Raw genomic sequence first — 24,879 nt, forward strand, 5'->3', positions numbered from 1 at the left:
TGTGATGAAGCTTGTAGACTGTAACATCATTATAATAGCTCATAAATAGTAGCTTATGTATTGTATTGTAACTATTGTAATACCATTACTGAAGCTTATGTGCTGTAACATCATTATAGAAGCTCATAAATTGTACCTCATGTATAGTAACACCACTATTGAAGCTCACGTATCATAATACCATCATAGAGGCTTATGTAAACCATCCTGAATTGACTACCCAGTCATTAGTAGTGGTTTAGGAGCTCTCAATAAACAATGTTCTACTAACCTTTCCCATATCAGATGCTGCTGTTCTACAGACAGGCATGCACTGTTTTATGCATATTTCTGGGATGTGGGAGTCTACCAAAACCCACCAAATTCTACTAAACTGCCATATAAGTGTCACTGCACAGCGCAGGAGAACATTGTGGGAACAATGCTGAAAAATAACTTCCTAATATTCAGCACTAATAGCATGCAAATCATATGCATGCTATTAGCGTTGAGCATTGGGAAGTTATGTTTCGAAACTTGCCTGGTTCATGCACAAAAGAGCTGTGCGGTAAGCAAAGCTCTTGTATGCATGCCCAGTGAAACTTGGGTGCTGGGAAAGGGAATCAGGAAGCGCTAGAAAAGGTACAGAGAAGGGCGATGGAAATGTTAAAGGGAATGGGAGTAGCTGTATGAGGGACTGATGAAAAGTTCTCAGCCCACCCAACAAAGTTGGAGCAGTCTCCATCGAGGGCTTATACACTTAATCCAATGATTTTCCACGTTATTCACTCTGTTTTTCCAATGGAATGAAAAATGTGGAAAATCACTGGAATAAGTATATAGCCCTTGATCGAGATTGCCCCAAATTTGTTGGGTGGGCTGAAAATTGTTCAGCGGCCCCCCTTGCACTATGAAAAAAGCCCTAGCATCTCTACCTTCTTCATTTTGGAGAAGAGATGGATGAGAGGAGATTTGATAGATGTCTATGAAATCATGAGTGGGATGGAACAGGCAAATAAGGAACAGTTATTTACCCTTTCCAAAATCATTAAGACTAGGGGACACTTATAAAACCAACTGAAGGAAATAATTTTCTACCCAATGCAGAATTAAGCTCTGAAATTTGTTGCCAGAAGATGTGGCTAAAGTAGTTTAAACAAGCTTCTGGAAGAAAAGTCTTTTGGCAGGTAGACTTGCGAATGCTAGTGCTTGTCTCCGGGTGTAAGTCACAAGGAAAGAACTGATTCTTTGTGATCTTATTGGGTATTTAAATATCAGTATTTATTTTTTATTAATTAGGATTTATTAACTATCTTTATGAAGAGGTTCATCAAGGCCATTGACCTAGCTTTGCTATCGCTGAAATCAGGATGCTGGGCTTGATGGACCTCCGGTCTAACCTAGTATAGCATCTTATTCATCTCTTGCTTACCCCTAGAATCTCAAGCTCAGAGAATGAGAGGTAATTTATTGGTCCTAAGCCAGTCAACACCATAGTCATATATTATGTAATTCCTCCTCTGTTTGTCTCTGCTGCCAGAATCACTAACTGTACGTACAGTATATCATCAACATATAAACAGAAAAAAAATTCCCAAATTTGACACATTTAAACCTGAAGACGTCAAAAAAATATTAGTAGTGTAAGTAACAGGGCAGAACCTTTTGAATATAGTCCTCTATTCTGAACTCAGATCATCCCAAACTACCTGCCATCATGTTCTCTGTTTCTATTTAAATGACACCCTAATTCCGAGCACAATATGGCTTAGATCTGAGGGTCTGATCTTTGCCTGTTCTCTGAAATCTGCAACCGGAGCTTGTAATTCTTGTTTTAGCTAAACAGGTGAAAAGGATATTAAAGTACCACAACCAAGAGGGCAAGTATAACCTTATATTCTGTATTTATTTATTTTGTTTTCTATCCCGCAGAGTGCAAAACGGGTTACAGGTTAAACATACATAGTATCAGTACAAGAAAGACAGTCTTAATGATGGGGAATGGGACTAATAAAAATAAAAAAAAGATACATACACTTCTCCCTCCATATTCGCTGTGATAGGGGATTAAAACATAAGAATATAAGAAGTTGCCCCCGCTGAGTCAGACCAGAGGTCCATCTTGCTCAGCGGTCCGCTCCCGCGGCGGCCCATCAGGCCTAGTGCCTGAACAGTGGTCCCTGATTAATTTTATAACTTACCTCTAATCCCATCCCTATAATCTACCTCTGCTCTTATCTGTACCCCTCTATCCCTTTGTCCTCCAAATACCTATCCAAAGCTTCTTTGAACCCCTGTAGCGTGCTTCTGTTTATCACATCCTCCGGTAGCGCGTTCCATGTATCCACCACCCTCTGTGTGAAAAAGAACTTCCTGGCGTTTGTTCTAAACCTCTCCCCTTTCAATTTCTCTGAGTGCCTCCTTGTACTTGTTGATCTCCATAATTTGAAAAATCTGTCCCTGTCTATTTTTTCTATGCCCTTCATGATCTTGAAGGTTTCTATCATGTCTCCTCTAAGTCCCCGCTTTTCCAGGGAGAAAAGCCCTAGCTTTTTCAGTCTGTCAGTATATGAGAGGTCCTCCATGCCCTTTATTAGCTTAGTTGCTCTTCTTTGGACTCTCTCAATTACCTCCATGTCCTTCTTGAGGTACAGTGACCAGAATTGAACACAGTACTCCAGGTGCAGGCGCACCATAGCACGATACAGTGGCAGGATGACTTCCTTCGTCCTGGTCGTGATACCCTTCTTAATGATACCCAACATTTTGTTTGCTTTCCTTGAGGCTGTTGCACACTGCGCCGACGCCTTCAATGTTGTGTCTACCATCACTCCCAGGTCTCTTTCAAGGTCGCTCACCTCTAGTGCTGATCCCCCCATGCAAATGCAGAAAAACTGCAAATAACTTCTTCATATGTTATTCACTATTTTCTATTAAAAACCATTGTGAATATAGTGAAACTGCAAATAACATGGTGGGAGACCTGGTCTGTTCCTGAAGGAGAGGCAAAACACGCTGAAGAAAGTGCTGGGAATCAGCGGTTTTCTCTGTCAATGGTTGGAATCAGCGATTTCTCTATGCAAGCTGATGTAATTTTGGAGGGGAAGAGCCAGCAAGCTAAAAACTGTAAATAATCGAAACCGCGAATACAGAGGGAGAAGTGTATTGTATTTACATGTGTACATAATCTGTATCAGACTAGTTTGGTGGTTCCAAAAAAATGAAAACATCTCCAGGGAAGTCAAGTTAACCAGTTCTAGGAGGTAGACTTTTGATTGGATCTGGTTTTCAACATATATAACTATCAATGAAATGCTTTCATTTTCCCTTATATATACTTATATTTGTCAAAATTTGCTTATTTCTGATCTGAAAAAGGGGTTACCTTCAAAACTTGTCACAAAATGCATTGAGTTAATCCAATAAAAAAGGTATTATCTTATTTCCTTTGGTTTTGTTTTATATCTAAATATTATCAACATACATCCCAAAGCAATGAGATATTTGTCGTTCACGATTCTACCCATTGAAAGTTTCAATGCTGCAGGTCCCATAATGCATCTTGACGGAGTTTTCAGGAACCTAGGACTGGCCTAAAGTCTTACTTCTGAAACTGAGTAACTTGGCAGTTCTGAATATGGGATGGGGGGAGACACAAATCTACATTTGCAAAAGAGCTATGGGAAAACAGGTTATGGAATGGAGGACAAAGTTGGAGGGGACAGGAACAGAGAGTGAAATGGCCCAGTTGGAAAATAGGCCTATGACAGAAGTAAAAGGATTAAACTGTGTTAGAAAAAAAAAAAAAGTCTATGAAACAGCTGTTAGTGATTGTTCTATTATGAAATCCTGAGCTACATGCTAAGTATATGGCTAGAGATGCCCTCACCAGGCCTGCACATATGACCAGACCTACTAGAAACTGGAGGTACTGGGGGACACCAGAATCTAGGGTGGGCTATCTTGGGAAGATGGGCTAAATAACTACCGTAACTAAATAAATAAACAAAACAAGGGTATACAGGGAGATGGGAGAGAATAGAATTGGAAAGGGGAAGGGAACAGAATATAATCTGAAACCTATTTAAGTAGGGATAGGGTGGAATAAAGATTCAGGAATTGAATCTGTGGTCCAGAGAGCCCAGCATTGTGCCAATAAGGGCATCAGAATTGGGGGGCGAGCCTAGCATTTAAAGCTCCAGGTTGGCAGGAAAGTCAGGGATCAAATCTTAGTTCATCCACTGATGCTTCTTGTGACTCTTGGCCAGGGACTACCAGCTGTGTATCTATGTGTAATATATCTTGAGCATGGTTTTGAAAAGGTGAATAATTAAATGAAAAAAAAAAAAAATCCCTTTCTAAATGATGGAATCTCTCAGTGGATTCCAGAAGGAGAATGGAATTGGCATGAGCCCATAGATCCTTTCCACAATTTTTCCTGGATGGTGGAACTACCAAGTTATTCAATTGCAAGAGATAGATTTATATCAGTCCTAGATTTCCAACACTCTTAACCTGATGCATTATGGGCCAGGCAGAATTTTACACCTACCACATTGGTTTGAGATGTACATTCAAAACTAAGATTGACCAATAAGATTTCTTCCTGAAAGTAGATTTATTAGAAGCTCTGGGATTTCCAGGAAAGGTTGTAATCTTGTATTTCGCATATTTTTGATATGATGCCATCTTTTGATATGTCTGTGATATAAGGATGTTGGCTTTCTAACCTACCGGTGGCCATTACTGAATTTTCAGATACTTTTGAAAATGAAAAAACACATATACACAAATATATATTTTCTTCAGGATGTTCCCCATCTCATTTATAGGCTTCTGCAAACTTTCACAGCATACTGCATAATGGTAAGAGTATGCAATCACTTTTAGGCATCAAAAGAATTCTTTTTCCTGCCTGAGGATCCACGTACCACATGTTTCAGACTGCAGCGAAGTGACAAAGGAACATTTTATGTAGGAAGAAGTCATTGTACTTTAACTAAGTAAATATAATTCCGCATTTAAAGAAGCACGTTGGTTGGCTTGAGACTCCTAGGAACCTGAAGAAGCTCTGAGAGTACGACCTTTACACAGCTGTGCTGAACATATCTCAGGCTGGCCAAAACCAACAAGTCTATTTTCCAGTTTTTTAAAATAGAAATCAGGCAGCTGATCCTGTCAGATACGTATTTGAGCTATTTTTTTTTAGTACTGTTGGAGATAAATAGAGAAAAGAAGAAACACAGAATAGCTTTTTCAACTTTCATTATCATTCCAAAATTCAGTGCATTAAACAAATTTGCCTGAATTCTATAAAAAAAATGCTACAAATTGCACATGCAAATTTGGACACATGTCCAATTTGCATGTGCAATTTAATTGAATGAGTAAATTAGCACTAATTGGGATCTGATCAATTATTAGTGCTGATTGTTTTTAATGAAAATTGACATGCATACATTTAGGCACAGAATCTGTGCTTAAATTTTACATTTGATCAAGAAACTGTTTTATTTTACTTTTGTGATTATGATAAACATACCGAGGGTCTCAAAATAGTACCTGGCGGGCCACATAGTTTAAGACCACTGCTCTAAGATGAATGGAAGTCCTTCAACTGCATTACTGCCAGAGGGAGGTAGTGCTTCAATATTGTGTTTTCAATCGCTAGGGATAGGCAGGTTCCCTGTAGTCTGGCAGAGCTTGCCTGACCCACACTTCAGAAATTGTTGAAGATGAAACAGCCCTTCCCAATGGCAGTACTTTAGGTGGAGGACATCCACTCAGCTTAGAGGGAACAGTGCGGGGAGGAGGAGCAGGAAGAAGAGAGGGTGGGTGCCGCTAGACATCAGGGCCATGTTTTTAAAAGTATTGGTGGGCAGGAGGGCGAAAGGCTTTCCAGTGCCGGTCCCCACCCGTGCCAGTGCCGATGCCAGTCACAGGAGCATCACTGCCAGCGTGTTTCTGGCCTTGAGCTCCAAGGGTTGGATTCTGCAAATGGCACCGTTGTCGGCGGCCACCTTCACAAGCGGCACCATTCGCATGTCAATCATGCAATGGCGCCATCTGCAGAATCACGGCCACGTCAAAAGTAGGCGCCTGAAATGTAGGCCAAGGTTTTTACAGGCCTACATTTAAGGTGCCTCCCTATGATGAGACTTGCGTCTACAGAGGGGGCCTACCGGTGCCTACATCCACTTTCAACGCAAACCATACCTACTTTTGATATAGGTGCTGGTAGGCACCTCTATAGACAGAACTTGGAAGGCGTTCTTTGTAGGTGCCTGCAGGCTCCTATATCTTGTGAAAATTACTTTTTAAATGGTTTTAAATGACACAGTCAGTGACCGTGCCATTTATCACCAATTAAACCATTTAAGTTAGGCAGCGGTAGGGTACCTGATGCCTAACTTACGGCACGGTTTTGAGACACCAGCGCACAGCTTGCCTGCTTCAGTGTAGCTTTAATCAGCTATTTTGCATGCATTTTAGTGTGCTGTGTGCTACCCTTGCAGCATGTGGCTCCGGAAAAAGGAGACAAGGAAAAGTGGGGAAGGTTCTGTACACATCAACCTGAGATAATATGCTCTTGCAAGCTGTGGTCAGATTGATAACGGGAACATCGAACTATGCTCACATTACACCTTACCTTCAACAGTTACACTAGGGCAGAGTACGGTACAGGGGTTTAAGAAAGGATTGGACAATTTCCTACTGGAAAAGGGGATAGAGGGGTATAGATAGAAGATTACTGCACAGGTCCTGGACCTGTTGGGCCACCGCGTGAGCGGACTGCTGGGCATGATGGACCTCGGGTCTGACCCAGCAGAGGCATTTCTTATGTTCTTATGGCTGCCAAGGGCATTTAGAGTTCAGTCTAAAGTAGTGATGATTTGCCATCAATTTCTGTATGATACAATCCCAGAATCTTTCAAGAGCAAGATGACTATTTATCAGCTAAAAGATCATTGTGTTCTTAAAATTCTGCTCTGTTAAAGGCGAATGCCAATCCACAATATGTAGAAATCAGCACAATGACTTTTTGTTGTGCAGGGGTAGAATTGTGGAACTCACTTGTAGGGCAGATTCGGAAATGTGTTGATAGAGGTAACGCAACTGTTTGTAAATGCCTTGTAAACATACTGTAACTGTTTTTCATGTTAATATCCCGTACCTATTGTAATCACCCCAGCACCTACTCACTTTGTATTATCCTGTATCCTACTGTTAACACTGTACTCTCTCTAGACACGACTTCACTGTAAACCGCTTCGAACTTAGGGTATAGCGGTATATAAGAAATACAATTATTATTATTATTATTATTTTTATATTGGGTCTGATTTCTTCTAATTGTAGATTTTCTAAGGATCTATTCATTGATGTTCATTTGTCTTTTAATTTGTTTTAAATTTATGTATGTAATATTTTGTAAACCGTCTAGGTTTAAGATGGTATAGAAATGATTTTTAAAATAAAATAATTTTAAAAACTCAAATTTAATGAGAGAATTAAAAATTGCATATTTAATTGTCTCAATAAATTTTAGTTTTGTTTTAACATATAAGAACATATTATCTCAGGTTGATGTGTACAGCCCCTTCTCCACTTTTCCTTGCCTTTGTCTGTTTATCATGGGGTTGTGTTTCCTTGTGTTTGCTCCAGAAAAAGAAGGCCAGATGGAGACATGCAGGTTTTACTTCCACTGAAAGCAATGGAAGTAATGAAACATCTGGGTTTTACTTCCACTGAAAGCAATGGAAGTAATGAAACATCTGGGTTTTACTTCCACTGAAAGCAATGGAAGTAATTAAACATCTGGGTTTTACTTCCACTGAAAGCAATGGAAGTAAAACCCGGATGTCTCAATCCATCCTCCTTTTTCTGGTGTCATATGGTAACCCTAAAACAGTGGCTATTAATGAGCAAGTAAATTGCTCGTTTCGTGCACACAGTAATCCATGGTAGGTTTCTGCATTGGCCCCTGTCCTTTCAAAGGACAGTCTTAGATTTGAGAAGGTGGGATCCGAACTAAAGCCTTTACTGATTTCTTTACAGTGGTTTGAGATTCTTTGTAGCTAGAGGGGGATTTTTATTTGGTTGTACTATGTGTTATACTTTATAAGCTTAAAAATAGAGCCTTAAAGTCTACTCCTGGGGAAATTCTGCTGAATAGCACAAAATTGAATTGGCGTAGTGTAGAATATCCCTTCCCCAGTACAATTTGGCCTTGATGCATGAGGGCCAAAAGGAGACAGCGGTGGCACCATAGGCCCCATGGAGGTCATGGTATAAGCAGGATTAGGAGTTAATTCTGGCAGTAGTTCAGCTGGGTCAGGACAGAGGTAGCAGTGGGGCATCATGGCACCTTGTTTACCTTCAGAATGTTCTTATTCTACGCTGCTAATCCTACCCACCCCTGAAGCAGAGAGCCCCGAAACATGAATTCATTATGAAATGAGTGGAACAACTAGGTTTAAGAATTTTCATGGCTAATTTTTGAAATAATAAAAGAAATCTATGATAATTTAAAAAAATCTCCAAATACTATAGATACACAATCGATTTTGCTAAATGTTATATTTGGATCACTGATATTTAGGTGTAATTGAATGAACTGAAGATGCTACAACCTTCTATCTATAGATATACAGTAGACACACACACACATACTGTATATCAGGGGTCTCAAAGTCCCTCCTCGAGGGCCGCAATCCAGTCGGGTTTTCAGGATTTCCCCAATGAATATGCATGAGATCTATTTGCATGCACTGCTTTCATTGTATGCTAATAGATCTCATGCATATTCATTGGGGGAATCCTGAAAACCCGACTGGATTGCGGCCCTCGAGGAGGGACTTTGACACCCCTGCTGTATATATATAATATATATATATATATATATATAATATATATATATATACAGTGGCGTACCTAGGGGGGGCGGGGGGGCGGGCCGCCCCGGGTACCAGCCCTGAGGGGGTGTTCCCGGCCTTGCCGCTCAGTCCCCCCCCACGCCCGAAGGACCGCTCGCCCCACTGACCTTCCAGCACACCTATGAAGCAGCCCGCAGCAGGATCAAGACGTCAGCAATCCCTCAGCTGCTTGGGCGCTGCTTCCTGCGCCGCGGTCCCGTCCCTCCTCTGACGTCAGAGGAGGGGGCGGGACCGCGGCGCAGGAAGCAGCGCCCAAGCAGCTGAGGGATTGCTGACGTCTTGATCCTGCTGCGGGCTGCTTCATAGGTGTGCTGGAAGGTCAGTGGGGCGAGCGGTCCTTCGGGCGTGGGGGGGGGGCAGTAGCTTAAGGTAGCCCGGCGCAGGAAGCAGCTCCTAAGCAGCGCAAAGATAGCTGACGTCGCGATCTTGCTGCGGCTGCTTCATAGGTAGTGCGGGGAGGCCAGGGGGGCGAATGGTCCTTCGGGGTGGGTCGGGGCATCAGGCCTTCAGGGTGGGGCGGGCGGGCGGGCAGGCAGACTTTCAGGGGGAGGGGGGTGACAGGCAGGCAGGCAGGCCTTCAAGGGGGGGTGCAGGTCTTCGGGGGGGGGGGTGCAGACCTTCAAGGGGGGACAGGCCTTCAGGGGGGGTGCATGCCTTCAGGGGGGGGGCCGACCTTCAAGGGGGTGCAGGCCTTCAAGGGGGGGACAGGCAGGCAGGCCTTCAAGTGGGGGGACAGGCCTTCGGGGGGGTGCAGGCCTTCGGGGGGGGTGCAGACCTTCAAGGGGGTGCAGGCCTTCAAGGGGGGGACAGGCAGGCAGGCCTTCAAGGGGGGGACAGGCCTACAAGGGGGTGGGACAGGCCTTCAAGGGGGTGCAGGCCTTTGGGGGGGTGCCATCCTTCAAGGGGGGGTGCAGGCCTTCAAGGGGGGGGACAGGCCTTCAAGGGGGGACAAGCAGGCAGGCCTTCAAGGGGGGGACAGGCCTACAAGGGGGTGGGACAGGCCTTCAAGGGGGTGCAGGCCTTTGGGGGGGACAGGCAGGCAGGCCTTCAAGTGGGGGGACAGGCCTTCGGGGGGGTGCAGGCCTTCGGGTGGGGGGTACAATCCTTCGGGGAGGGTGCAGGCCTTCAGGGGTGGGGTTTAGGCGTTCAGAGGGGGACAGACCTTCGGGTGGGAGGTAAAGTCCTTCGGGGGGTGCAGGTCTTCAGGGGTGGGGTGTAGCCCTTCTGAGGGGGGACAGACCTTCGGGGGAGGGGGGTCCTGGTGTAAAAGTACACAGAGGGAGAGAGGGAAGGGGGGGTTCAAAGATACGTGCATATGCCAGACTTTGGGGGTTAGAAATAATGGGTCTAAAAACAGAGGAGTGGGAGAGAGATGGTGCATAATGGGATTTAGGGAGGGAAGGAACAGAAAGGGAGAGAACTTGGAAACAGGGGATGGTGTGGAGGGGGGATAGAGATACTGGATAGGAGGATAGTTGGGAACAGAAAGGGAGAGATGGTGGATCCTGGGGTGGTGGGGAGTTGAGAAAAGGTGAATCTGTGGATGGAGACAAAAAAAACGAAAGATGCCAGATCTCCGGGAGAGGGAAGGGAAACGGAAGGGGAGAACAGAGATGGCAGACGGATGGTTAGCACGGAGAAAGGAGACCCTGGCAAGCAAGACAACAAGAGCCTGGGACCAACAAGATTTGAATATTGATCAGAGAACAAAAGGTAGAAAAAATAATTTTATTTTCTGTTTTGTGATTACAATATGTTAGATTTGAAAAGTGTACATGAGACAGCTTGAAATGGGAACTTTTCTATTTTTGTGAATGGCAAGGCTGAGTTCAGTTAAAATATATGCTTTATAAGAAAATATAATAATGTGTTTTATAAAGTTTATAAGCATTGCTGGCATACTCGGTGAGGTGTTCCTAGTGTTGGTGGTGGTGGTAGCATGTCAGTGTGTTGAGAGGAAGAGGTAGTCTGGGAAATTCTGCTGAGCAAACTCTGGGCCCATTTCCACCCCCAGTTAGTCCACTCCACTCAACTGGTTCACACACTGAGTGGGTCTTTGGGTGTTATTTCTGGGTAGTTGTTTTAGAATCTCTTCCAGTGGTTTGTCAGTATCTCCTTCTGGTCCAAGGAAGGAAACTTTGTCAACCTTAGCATTGACCTTCAGAATATGTTTGTAACAGCGCTGCTTGTGTGGCATTAGGCTATGTAGTGATCGAAAGAAAAAAACAGACCTTTGCACATTTTTGCACTATATGGTGGGTGTATGAGGAGATTCATTTCCTGCACAGTTAAGTCCATGTGAAGTTACCTTGTGCTGTATTTGACATCTAGCAAGGTCTCTGTTTGGAAGGAAAGATCTAAGCTTAAAAATGAAGTGGCCAGAAGTTATGTTAAAAGTAGATAGCGTAGCTGGTTTTAAGAAAGGTTTGGACAAATTCCTGGAGGAAAAGTCCATTGTCTGTTATTAAGACATGGGGGAAGCGTCTGCTTGCCCTGGATTGGTGCACTCAGCAGCAACAATTTTTTCTACTGAATAATAGTCTAGGTACAATGAAAGTAAATAGCAAAAATGTTTGAGTAGATAATTAAGGAAATCTTTTTCATATTGCTTGCTTATGGACTGGGAAAAAAGACTGTTCAAGCAAATGTCTCCAGAACTGCTTTAATGGAAAAATGTGATTTTTTTTTTTTAAGTACTTTGTGAAATTTATTGTTGTTGTGAAATTTATTGTTATACTTTGTTTAAACTTAAAAAGCGGTGTCATTAACAGTGAATCTAATCGAAAACAGGGTGAATCGAATCGAATGAAATATTTTTCTCTGAATCGGGCAGCACTATTGGCTACCATGAGAATGGGCTACTGGGCATGATGGACCATTGGTGTGACCCAGTTAGGCTATTCTTATGTTATGTTCTCATCTGTAGGGGCCTTTGTTTTCACTTCTTATTTTAATGTATTTTTTTCCTGGGAACTTATCAGTGTTTTTTTATAATGGGAACAAAAATGGAAGAGAATTAATGTGTGTGGAATGGGGGGGTAACTAATTTCTTCAGCTAAATAATTCAATCCACTTCAAACAGACATAGGAGAACTCACGCACCATTCACACACCCTCCAACCAAAAACGTCAAAAGAAAAAAACTGTTCGACAACCTCCTAGCCATTCGAGCTGCAACACTTGACCCCCAACTCTACAACCTATTGACCTCGACCACAAACTACAAAACCTTAAAAAAAGAAATAAAAACCCTTCTATTCAAAAAACACATAAAACCAAACTAACATAATCAGAACTGTCCCAAGCATCACCTGCAACTACTCCATATGTACTTCTGATGTCATGACAATTCCGACATAATTTATGTTATGTTATGTTTGGAATAATGGTTACATAAATGAGGTTCAATAAAAGAAAATTTTCACTGCCTGTTTCTTTTTTTTTTTTTTTGGTGCCGTTTCTATTCTGACCATTTATTCCATTTCATGGTTATTGCAAAAAAAAAAAAAAAAAATTTTACATGGGGGGGGGGTGTCAAAAAATGATGGGCCCCGGGTGCCACATACCCTAGGTACGCCACTGTATATATATATATATAAAGAGAGAGAGATGATGGTCCATATTAATTATATAGAGAGATATATAATGGTTCATATTATTTTGCATTAGGATTATTAAAAAATATAACATAAATTTGAATAGTTGATTCTGGAGTTATACCAGTCGTATTTGAGTTTTTATTGATTCTGTGGATATCACAGAGGAAGAAAGGGAGAACTGATGTGCAGAGAGAGATTAAGCAGAGATAAGTGGGAGGGAAAAGGAAGGAGAGATTATTGGGATGAGTTGTATTATAGTTCATGAGTCAACTACCAAGTTGTTTCAACAAATAAAAATATCAGCATTTTGCAATATTGTGTGTAAAATAATACCAATTTGGTACATAATTCCCTCGGGAGTGTTAAAGTTATTTTGTGCATATTTGAAATGAAAAGGTTTTATACCAGCCTTTAACGAAGCTGTTTCTGAAAAACAATTTGCTTTCCGGGCTTTGTTGCTTTGGAAGTGACTCCCTACACTTTTGGAAGAAAGGAAAGCGCACGAGATTTTTCGACCACGAATTCTATCGTGTTTAAAATAGTTTTAAACAGGATATCCATATTCCAGTCCGCCTAGCTGTGCTGAATACAGTTAATTGTAGACGTGAAAACACTATACAATAAAGAGCTACTTGACTTGGCAAGGGAGAGAACTATAACTGAGCTTCTAGTTCTTGTATTCTGCTGCTTGGAGTTGCCACTAGAGAACTACTTTTGACCCGGTGTCCTTCAAACCTGGACACAGCAGGCATTATGCATGGGAAGGGGTAAAACGCGGACCTGACGGACCCAGAAGTGGCACGGACCTCGGATTTTTAAGGACGCGCGGTTTTAGATCCGCGAGGTCCGTGTTTTACCCCTTCCCTCTCTGGCTGCCTGCGAAATCTCAGCTCGTAGAACTAGCCTCCAAGCGCTGGGACGAATCGCCCCCCAGTATTCGCGATGCATTCTTTCACGCGTTGACCACTCGTTAAAGAACCGAGCGATTACAGAACACATCAAATATGCCAAAGCTCTGACTGACTGAGCATGAGACGAAAGGTTCTCTGGAAAGAATCCTAGCGATCGGTAAACTGGGCGCACGGAAAACACTTACGGTTATAGCTTGGAGCCTCTCTTTCAGGAGTTCAGCCTCTTCCATCGTGCAAATCGAGAGAACGGCGAGCGAACAGGTGAAGGGACTTGGCAAGAAGACCACACAGGCAGGGAGGAAAAAAAAAAAAAAAAAAAGTTGAAAAGGGGGGGGAGTCGAATCTGATCTGCTGCCACACGTGGAGAGAGAGGAGCGTTCCCGGCCTGCGCTGCGCCGCTGTGCGTTCGTGTCCCGCTGCGAGGCTCAGCCCAGGCGGGCACGTGCGAGGTGGGTGTGCTGGGCTGCGCTGGCATTGCTGACAAGTCTGAACTGCTGAGCAACCAGCCCTTCCACCGCTTCGCGGGGCTGCCAAAAGGTAGCTTTCTCTATCTCGCCGCCCTAGAATTTATTTTAACTCTTACCTGCCTAGGCTCTCTGCAGCATTATTCAGAAACGCCGCCTTGCTTTAAAATAACCGTACAAAGTGCTTCCTTTGAAAACTCAGATTTCCTTGTCCCTCCCCCCCCCATCTGTTACCGTAAGAGCTCCTTTTACCAAGGTGCGCTAAGCGTTTTAGCACACCCACCGGATTAGCGGCAATTTAGTGCGCGTTAAGGCCCTACCGCGGCTTTGTAAAAGGAGCCCTAAGTGTTTTTTGGTTTTTTTTAATATGGTGGAGGCCATCTATGACCGGGGTCTCAAAGTCCCTCCTTGAGGGCCACAATCCAGTCGGGGGTTCAGGATTTCCCTAATGAATATGCATGAGATCTATGTGCATGCACTGCTTTCAATGCATATTCATTGGGGAAATCCTGAAAACCTGACTGGATTGTGGCCCTCAAGGAGGGACTTTGAGATCCCTGATCTATGATGAGTCTAGGTCAGGGGTAGGCAATTCTGGTCCTCGAGAGCCGGAGCCAGGTCAGGTTTTCAGGATATCCACAATAAATATGCATGAGATAGATTTGCATCTCAAGGAGGCAGTGCATGCAAATCCATCTCGTACATATTCATTGTGGAGATCCTGAAAACCAGACCTGGCTCCGGCTCTCAAGGACTGGAATTGCCTACCCCGGTCCAGGTAAACCATTTGAATGTGTTTTTTACTTAGCATATTATGCAAGTGTTATGTACGTGGTTGGCATTCTATGCACAAGTTTTTGTACAGATCTAAAGGTCCGCATCAGTAGTAGCACTCATCATGTGTTAGTTAGACAGTAAATTCATCACTTTTTGAACTTTGCACACAGAGGGGGGGGGGGGGGCAGTATTCAAAGTGACTTAAATATCCAGGCCCACCCACTCTTTCCCTGCTGCGTGCGTGCCTTTCCTTCTCCCTGTGGCTGTGGCTCTTCGTTGGTGCCAGCAGCAGCTCCAACCTGCTACTCACCCCAGCCTTGGCTCTCCCTCTGAAGTCACAGGAAGTGACATCAGAGGGAGAGCAAAGACTGGTGAGGGCAGCATGTTTGAGTTGCTGCTTGCGTCAACGAAGTTAAAGAGTAATGGGAAAAGAGGACACAGCGGGGGATGGCAAGAAAGGAGGGGGCAGGGGTGCCTCTCACCCTATCTACGCCACTGTATCCAGGTAAGGCTGTTAAATTGCTTGTCTAGGGCTAAATGAGGATATTCAATGGCACTTAACTGGTTAGTGTCGCTGAATATCCAGGGTTGGCGCTGAATTTATGAGCGGTCCAGATTAAGTGCCAGTATTAAGCACTTAACCACATAAAGAAACCACATAAACAGGACCACAAATATTATATTACTTTAGTATTTTCGGATTGCTGATATGTCCCAGAAGGAGTTCAATGCGATTTACAATTTAAAAGAGCCTGGTCATATCTAAGGATTACATTATTTCATTAGATTTCATGACACGGATAACCTGGTTTGTGTTCGTATAGGGGTTTGATTATGGCATATGTTTTGGAGAGAAGATTGACTTTATGTGGTGGTGCAGTCAATGCGTCCTATCACTGTGCAGTTTGGTACTGAATATTGCACTTAACCACATAAATTTTAGCTGGTTGCATATGCCCAGATATTCAATGCTGATGAGTGGACATGGGTCTTCTTTGAATATCCAGAGATGGTGCCAATGGCATCCCCTCGAAAAAAAATAAACCACTGACCAGTGCTGGTTGAATATTTACCATGTAGGTTATTGCTTTCTTTTTAGCACTGTTGTATATTATGGTGATGAAGAATGATTATCTGATAAAGCAGAAAGCTGGACTTCTTAAACTGGGAATGCATTACAAAAAGGACAGACCATAGTGCAATGTTACCGAACCTTCTCCTGGAGGTGTGCCTAGTCTAATCACTCTACTGGATTTTCGAGATATGTGTAATGAATATGGATGAGATAGACTCAGGGGCCTTTATACAAAACGTTCTTGGGCGAGATGTGATAGAGATGTTTAAATACCTATAGGGCATAAATGCGCATGAGTCGAGTCTCTTTCATTTGTAAGGAAGCTCTGGAATGAGAGGGAAAAAGATTAAGTTAAGAGGTGATAGGCTCAGGAGTAATTGAAGGAAATACTTTTTGACAGAAAGGGTGGTAGATGCGTGAAACAGATTCCTGGAAGAGGTGGTGGAGACAGAGACTGTGTCTGAATTCAAAAAAGCCTGGGATAGGCACATAAGATCTCTTAGGGAAAGGAAGAGGTGATGGTTACTTCGGATGGGCCATGTGGCCTTTTTCTGTCATTATGTTTCTATGGGAGTGCAGTGCTCTGATGTCTCCTCCAAGGGCCTGTTTCAGGAACTTATTTGGTAGCACAGCGTTCTTGTTGACTTTGGGCTTTCCTCTCTTCCGGGTCCCTCCTTTGCAGAAACAGGAATTAGGCAGGAGAGGAGATGCCAGAGAACGGAGGGGGAGGGAGAGATGAAAGGATACCATTGTCAGAGCATGGGGGGAGGAGGGGTGGTGGAGAGAATGGAAGGAAAGAAAGGAGAAGAGAGATGCCAGAGCACAGAAGAGGGAGTGAAGACAGAAAAATGGAGCGGGAGTGAAGTTGAAATGAATCGGGTACAAAAGAAAGAAGGGCACAGGAAAGACAGTTTATGGAAGGGACATAGAAAGAGGGAAGATGCCTTATGGAAGGGAGGGGAGAAAAAGAGGGTGGACAGTGGTTGGAAGGAGCAGAGAGAGAGGACAGATGCTGGATAGAAAGAAGAGTGAAGAGAAGATAATTAAAGCAGAAATGACAAAAGGTAGAAAGATTTTTTTGTTGTTGCTTTAGAATAAAATACATGTAGTATTGTAGTTGTATTGACAAAAGTTTATAAACAGAAAATGGAACTAAGGTAATCTTTTTATTGGACTAATTTTAATACATTTTTTTAAACTAACTTTTGGAATCCAAATCCCCTTTCTCAGGTCAGGACAGGATACCATAACAGCAGTACTCGTATACTGTGCTGATCTGAAGAAGGAGGTTTTGGCCTCTGAAGGCTAATTGAAAAATGGATTGGACCAATAAAATGGCATTTTCTTATCTTCCATTTTTTAATTTATTATTTCTATTTGTTAATATGTAAAGTGGTGATTATTTGTCAGTTTTTTTTTCAAATTTACATCTGCTATCTTTATATTTTGCACAGTATTAGGGGGACATATGTCACTGTTTCTGTGGTGTTTCACTGTATGCTGAATCTGGCTTCTTGGCGGTTCAGTTTAACAGATTTCTAATTTTAGTTTAAGTCTACTTATTCCATACTGGGCAAGGGTGTATATGTGTTCTATGTGTAAGAAAAGGACATTGTTTTCTGTGAGCATTGACTGTGCCGGATCGATCTATATTAATCAGGCTTGTTCAGTTTTACAATGGGTGAATTGATGTTCTAGTCCTCACTGCAGTGTTTATGATTCTGCCTTTTCTTATGTGCACCCTTGTTGTACACCTAGGTTTAGCGATATCTAATGCTCACGGCAGTGTTTGTGGTACAGTCTTTTCCTAAGTACGTATATGCTTCTTGTGAGACTTGTGGCGAGTTTGTTCTTTTTCCTGTCCCTACCTCATTCTTGCAAGCTCTGTCCTCATCTGCACAAGCCTCAAACTCTTTAAAATCATAAGTAGCAACATTCTAGGAATCAGATTGTGATGTCATAATGCCTCTTTCCGCCAATGCCTAAGCTCTGTCCTCATCTGCACAAGCTTCAAACTCTTTAAAATCATAAGTAGCAACATTCTAGGAATCAGATTGTGATGTCATAATGCCTCTTTCCGCCAATGCCTAAGCTCTGTCCTCATCTGTACATGCTTCAAACACTTTAAAATCATAAGTGTTCGAGGCTTGTGAGGTTAAGGCAGAGCTTACAGGAATGGGGCAGGGACAAGGACAGTGACAAAACTCGCAGGGACGGGGAAATTGAGTTCCTGCAGGGACGGGGGAAAAATTTGTCCCCACGTCATTCACTAATTTATAGTTTTTCTATTATTTCACTATGCCTGCCTGCAGGCCTGGAAATACATTTGGATTTAGATCACACCTTTCTCAGTAAGGGCTCAAGGCAAGTTACATTCAGGTACAGTAGATTTTTAAATATAATTTGACATAATTTTCAAAATTGCTTGCCTTCCCCAGACTCCCTCCCCCCCCCCGGCTCATCATGCGCCAGCTCAGCCCAGCCCAACTGCTGTTCAAAACACATCATGACTTGCACAGCTGCTTCCCTGACTTAGAGAGAACATCGCTCATGGTTATGCCCGCATTTGAGTTATGTGCTCGTAGGTTAGGCTTCATGCTTTATAGAATAGCGCACAGCCAGATGTGCACACAAATTTTAATGAGTGCCAATTAACGTCAATAATCGGTTGTTAGCCCCTCAATTGTTGACATTAACTGGCTTTGTCACTCAATTAATTTGCACACACATCTTAAACGCACAATTCTGTGTGCCACATATAGAATCCAGGGATAGACATTCAGGGGAGGAAAGCGGCCTAGTGGTTAGAGCTGCTGCCTCAGCACCCCAAAGGTTGCTGGTTCTGCTCACTGTGACTCTGGGCGAGTCATTCTATCCACCATTGCCCCAGGTACCATAGCTAGATTGTGAGCTTGCCAGGACAGAAAGGGAAAATATTCCGTGTATTGTAAACCGCCTTGGGTGAATCTCTTCATGAAAAGGCAGCTAATAAATCCTAAAACATAAATATCCTTTATTAGTAACACCGTTGTAGACCCTCCTGCCTCCTTTTTCTTCCTCATGACGACTCGTATGTCTAGAGACATGTGAGGCACAACTTGGTGGTCTTGGTGCCAGGGTTAAGGTGAGGGTGAGGGCAACCAACACCTTGCTAAAGGGAGGAAAAAGGATGGATCATTTGGAAGACCCAATTTGGAAAGGCAAAGTAGAAGTATAATTCTATTAGATGTGAGACTTGAGATTATGATCACAGACAGACCATTCAACATGTTTTGTAGTCGCAGGATCAGAATTGCCATGAAAGAATCATTTTTTTTTACTTTCACTGCAGAATTCTCTTTCTCACTACCTCTGGATGGAATCACATTTTGGACATTTCAAGAAGGGACTCGATAGTTGTGTTTTTTTTTTTTTTTTTCATGCCAGCCTTTCCAGAGTCATAAGTTTCAAGTTTATTTACATTTGATGGATAGCTTATTACAATATCTAAGCGATGTACAAATTAAAAACCAACAGATTTTGGTAATACATTTAATATGGTGGGACAAGACATTAGACAGAGGATTTGGACATACATGAATGAGTAGGTAAGAGGGGAAAAAGTTACAATTGTAATATTTAGTGAAATTACATAAAACGGGAAGCACATTAGGTAAAAATGGAATAGATATGTAAAAAATTTAGTTGATTATTATAAGAATGCAGGAAATTGGAATATGTTTATCATAAATCAAATGCATCTTGAAATAAATATGTTTTTAAATTTTTTTTAAAAGAAGTGATATCTTTTTCAAGTTTAATAAAATTTGGGAGGGCATTCCATAAGGAAGGTGCCACTACTGAGAACATATCATTTCGTCTTGTGCCGATAACCCTCAAAGACGGGATTGAAAGCAGATTCAATGAAGATGATCGTAGAGAGCGAGAAGAATTATAAGGGACAATCATTTTTGATATGAATTGAGGCTCATTAAAGATTAATGTTTTATAAACCAAGAATATAACTTTAAAGGTGATTCGATGAGAGATAGGGAGCCAGTGTGATTTAATAAAAAATGGGGTTACGTGATCATATTTTTTTGCTTTATGAATTAGTTTGATAGCAGTGTTTTGGATTATTTGGAGCCGTCTCTTTTCTTTTTGGGTTATGTTGATCAAAAGAGAGTTACAATAGTCTAATTTTGAGATAATTAGTGAGTGAACTAGAATATTGATTGATTTGGAATCTAAAAAGGAGGAAATAGATCGAAGAAGCCGCAATCTATAAAAGCAAGATTCAAGGGATGTATGCAGGTACACAATGATATGAATTGACTGTCCTTAAATAGCTCATTAATTAGAACATAAGAATTGCCGCTGCTGGGTCAGACCAGTGGTCTATCGTGCTCGGCAGTCCGCTCCCGCAGCGGCCCCTAGGTCAAAGACCAGTTCCCTAACAGAGACCAGCCCTACCTGCGTACGTTCTGGTTCAGCAGGAACTTGTCTAACTTTGTCCTGAGTCCCTGGAAGGTGTTTTCCCCTATAACATATGTATCTTAGCTGTTTTGAAGTTTTAGGTATGATATTTTATTGCATTAATTCCACACGTCGGCAAAATATTGCTAAAAATAATACAATGACGGCTACAATCATACGTTGTGCAAGAAATACCCGAAGTTCAGGCTGGATTCAGAAAAGGTCGAGGAGCAAGAGACATTATTGCCAATGTTAGAAGGATTTTGGAGAAGAGCAAATACCAAAAACCCTTATACTTTTCCTTCATCGACTACAGCAAAGCTTTTGACTGTGTGGATCATGATAAACTTTGGAGAACTCTAGAGTAGAGAATGACATGGGGAGAAATTTGTCCCCGTCCCCGCAGGAACTTAATTTTCCCACCCCATCTCCATGAGTTTTGTCGCTGTTCCTGTCCCTGCCCCATTCCTGTAAACTCTGCCTTAACCACACAAGCCTTGAACACATATGATATTAAAGTGTTTGAGGCTTGTGCAGATGAGGACAGAGCTTGCAGGAATGGGGCAGGGACAGTAAAAGAACTTGCGGGGACGGGACAGGAAAATGAGTCCCCATGGGGACGAGGAAAAATTTGTCCCAGTGTCATTCTCTACTGTAGCACAAATGGGAATACCCAAACATATAATTCAGCTGATAAAGAACCTCTATGAAAATCAAGAAGCTGAAGGGAGAACTGAATATGGCAACACTGATTAGTTTCCAATAAAACATGGCATCAGGCAGGGATGCATCTTGTCATCTTAGCTGTTCAACCTTTACGGCGAAGAAGAAGAAGAGGGCATTGGTTTCAAAAGTTGGTGGCCAAAATAAAAACAACCTGTGCACCAGCAGCATAGAAGACATGCTGTATCCAGCGGTGCAGTAAAGAGGAGTGCTGGAGGGGAGGGGGCGGTCCACCCTGGGTGCGGTCATGGTAGGGGTGCCGGCACCCATCCTCCTCTCCACCCCTCGCTCCTTTCTGCCGCATGTGTGTGTCCCTTCCCTTCCCTTGTACCTCTTTAATTTTCCCTGGGTGAACTTGCTGCCCGCATCAGTGTCACCTCTCTCTGATGTCACTTCTGGGCCCCTGCATCTAGGAAGTGACATCAGAGGGAAAGCTGACACGATGCAGACCACAGGTTTGTGAGGTTGCTCACGCCTGGAAAATTAAAAAAGGTACGGGGGAAGGTTGAGGGGGTGTGCACAGCAGGGGTGGTCGGGAAGGAGTGGAGAGGGGTAGAGAAGAGGGTGGGGGAGGGGCACCACCCACTCTCACTATGCCACTGGCTGTATCAGCAGAGAAAAGTCAAAGCCAAAAGTCATAACATGGGATTAGAACTGAACATAAAGAAGACAATTATGACTATGAAAAATGATGAAGATTTTGAGCTTGAAGGTGATTGAAATTCTTTACAACTTCTATTCTATCTCCTGAGTTCTTTTGTAAACAAAAGAAGCAATTAGCAGTTTATAGATATCTGTGTTTTAAACTATTGCACCCCTTATTTTTATTAATATTGTACTTTCGCCTAGAATTTTCGATAGGCGTGTAATCAAATTTTAAATAAACTATGAAACTACGTTCCTCCAGCATCATCCCCATGGTTGTTTTCAACATATCCAGCCATCTGATTGCAGGTCGCCCTCTTTGCCTGGTTCCTTTGACCTTCCCAAACATGATGTCTTTCTTCAATGATCTTTTTCTTCTGATGGTGTGACCAAAATAACACAGGCAGAACTTCATTTTTTGGGCTTCGGGTGGCATAGCCAGTTTGATCTCTTTCAGAATCGATTTGTTAGCTCTTCTGGTGGTCCACAGCACATATAAAATCCTTCTTCAGCATCAAACCATATAGATTATACATGGAAAGGGGGAAGGAACTACAATAAAGTTATGAAGGAAACATAAGGAACAAACACAAGGATTTGGAAGACACATATTATGCTGCTGTATTTCTGTTAAAAGAAAGAAAAAAAAACTGAACGAGGCGAGTAGCAAATATGTAAAGGGTACCTGGCATCCCTGAATATCTTTAAACACAAAAGAGTATCTAGAATTCAAAGGCACCAGACAAGCACAAAACTGATTTGTTTTTAGATCTATAATTCATTAAGCCGCCAGGACTCAAACATGAGTTGATGACACCTAGTAATAATAATTTTATTGTACCTGATTTTGTGATTGTGTGTATGAACTAATTACCGTGTGTTAATAGCCCATGTTAACATACTTTAGAACTTTGGTTTTGGACTTGTACTTCTATTTAATTTATTTTGAAGTGTCCCTGTTTAGGTTTGTTTTTTTTAATAATGGTGTTTTGCAGTATGAACTACTTTTAGCAGACTATCTAGAGACTACAGGAAAAGATTTGTTTTTTTTATCCTCCAATTATAGGGATTTAAATCCTTGGCAAAACATCTGTTGCTTCAAAAGTCTACATTTAGACTGAGTTACAGGCTTTTTGTACAATCCCCAAATACATTTACCCAAAATATAAATCTGACTTTGTTTTATTTCACTTGCTTGGCAAAAGTATGGTAATTGCCATTTTTGTTTAAGAACATAAGAAGTTGCCTCCACTGAGTCAGACCAGAGGTCCATCTCGCCCAGCGGTCCGCTCCCGCGGTGGCCCACCAGGTCCGTGACCTGTGAAGTGGTTTTTGTCCACTTTTATAACCTACCTCTAGTTCTATCTGTACCCCTCAATCCCCCTATCCTCTAGGAACCTATCCAAACCTTCCTTGAACCCCTGTAAAGTGCTCTGGCCTATCACCTCCTCCGGAAGCGTGTTCCATGTGTCCACCACCCTTTGGGTAAAAAAGAACTTCCTAGCATTAGTTCTAAACCTGTCCCCTTTCAATTTCTCCGAGTGACCCCTAATGGTTGTGGGTCCCCACAGTTTGAAGAATCTGTCCTTATTCACTTTCTCTATGCCCTTTAGGATTTTGAAGGTTTCTATCATGTCCCCTCTAAGTCTCCTCTTCTCCAGGGAGAACAGCCCCAGCATTTTCAGCCTGTCAGCGTATGCAAAATTTTCCATACCTCTTATCAGTTTAGTCGCTCTTCTCTGGACTCCCTCGAGTACCGCCATGCCCTTCTTGAGGTACGGCGACCAGTACTGGACACAGTACTCCAGGTGCGGGCGCACCATTGCGCGATACAGCGGCATGATGACTTCCTTCGTCCTGGTTGTGATACCCTTTTTGATGATGCCCAGCATTCTGTTTGCTTTCTTTGAGGCTGTCGCACACTGCGCCGATGGTTTCAGTGTTGTGTCCACCATCACCCCCAGGTCTCTTTCAAGGTTGCTCACCCCTAGCAATATTCCCCCCCATTTTGTAGCTGAACATCGGGTTCTTTTTCCCTACATGCATGACCTTGCATTTCTCTACGTTAAAACTCATTTGCCACTTTTTTGCCCATTCTTCCAGTCTCGTTAGGTCCCTTTGCAGGTCTTCACAGTCTTCCGTGCTTCTAACCCTGCTGCAGAGTTTGGTATCATCAGCAAATTTGATAACCTCACATTTCATCCCTGTCTCCAGGTCGTCAATAAATATATTGAACAGGAGAGGTCCCAGCACCGACCCCTGTGGAACTCCGCTCGTGACCCATTGCCAGTCTGAGTATTGGCCCTTTACTCCAACCCTCTGTTTCCTGCCTACCAACCAGTGTTTGATCCATCGGTAGATATCCCCTTGCACCCCGTGGTTCAACAGCTTTTTAAGTAGCCGTTCGTGAGGTACCTTGTCGAAGGCTTTTTGGAAGTCAAGGATTCCCCCTTATCCATCTGGCTGTTTATTCCCTCAAAGAAGTACAGCAAGTTCGTGAGGCACGACCTTCCCTTGTTTTCTATGTGTTCGCAGATTGTGTCCTTAACCAGTGCTTCCATCATCTTTCCCGGAACCGAGGTCAAGCTCACAGGCCTGTAGTTTCCCGGGTCACCCCTTGATCCCTTCTTAAAGATGGGTGTGACATTTGCTATTTTCCAGTCCTATGGAATCTCCCCAGTTTTTAAGGAGAGGTTACATATTTGGCAAAGTGTTTCTGCTATTTCGTTTCTCAGTTCTTTTAGTACCCTTGGGTGGATGCCGTCCGGGCCCGGTGATTTGTCGCTCTTCAGTCTGTCTATCTGTCTGAGGACATCCTCTTTGCTTACCTCTAGTTGTACCAGCCTTTCATCATGGTCTCCGGTTATAATTTCCTCGGGTTCTGGGATATTGGTTGTGTCCTCCCTGGTGAAGACTGACGAGAAGAATTTGTTTAACCTGTCAGCTATCTCTTTTTCCTCCTTTATCACTCCTTTCCTGTCTCCGTCGTCCAGTGGTCCCACTTCCTCTCTTGCTGGTTGTTTCCCTTTCACATACCTGAAGAAAGGTTTGAAGTTTCTTGCTTTTCCTGCCAGTCTTTCCTCATATTCTCTCTTCGCTTTCTTGACCTCTCGATGGCATTCTTTCTGGTGTCTTTTGTGCTCATTCTGGTTTTCCTTTGTTGGTTACTTTTTCCATTTTCTAAAGGATGATTTCTTGTCACTTATCGCCTTTTTAACTGCATTTGTTTATATTTTTTAGTAATTACATCTGCACAGCAAGACTACAGTGACATAATTTGTAAATGTAATCTAACTATTACATGAGCAGGCATAC

The 24,879-nt window shown here is 42.7% G+C and overlaps 1 protein-coding gene across 1 annotated transcript in view; it reads right to left on the minus strand.

Annotated features, from left to right (window-relative positions):
- Nucleotides 1–13,716, minus strand: part of PALMD (palmdelphin) — a 53,168-nt gene extending 39,452 nt beyond the window's left edge. Inside the window, exon 1 of the mRNA XM_033916597.1 lies at nt 13,611–13,716. Within this exon, the coding sequence (XP_033772488.1) occupies nt 13,611–13,655 (45 nt within the window). The 5' untranslated portion in view covers nt 13,656–13,716. The remainder of the gene's footprint in view (nt 1–13,610) is intronic.
- Nucleotides 13,717–24,879: the final 11,163 nt, after the last annotated feature.

This window comes from Geotrypetes seraphini, chromosome 12 (genome assembly GCF_902459505.1).
Source record: "Geotrypetes seraphini chromosome 12, aGeoSer1.1, whole genome shotgun sequence".
NCBI lineage: Eukaryota > Metazoa > Chordata > Amphibia > Gymnophiona > Dermophiidae > Geotrypetes > Geotrypetes seraphini.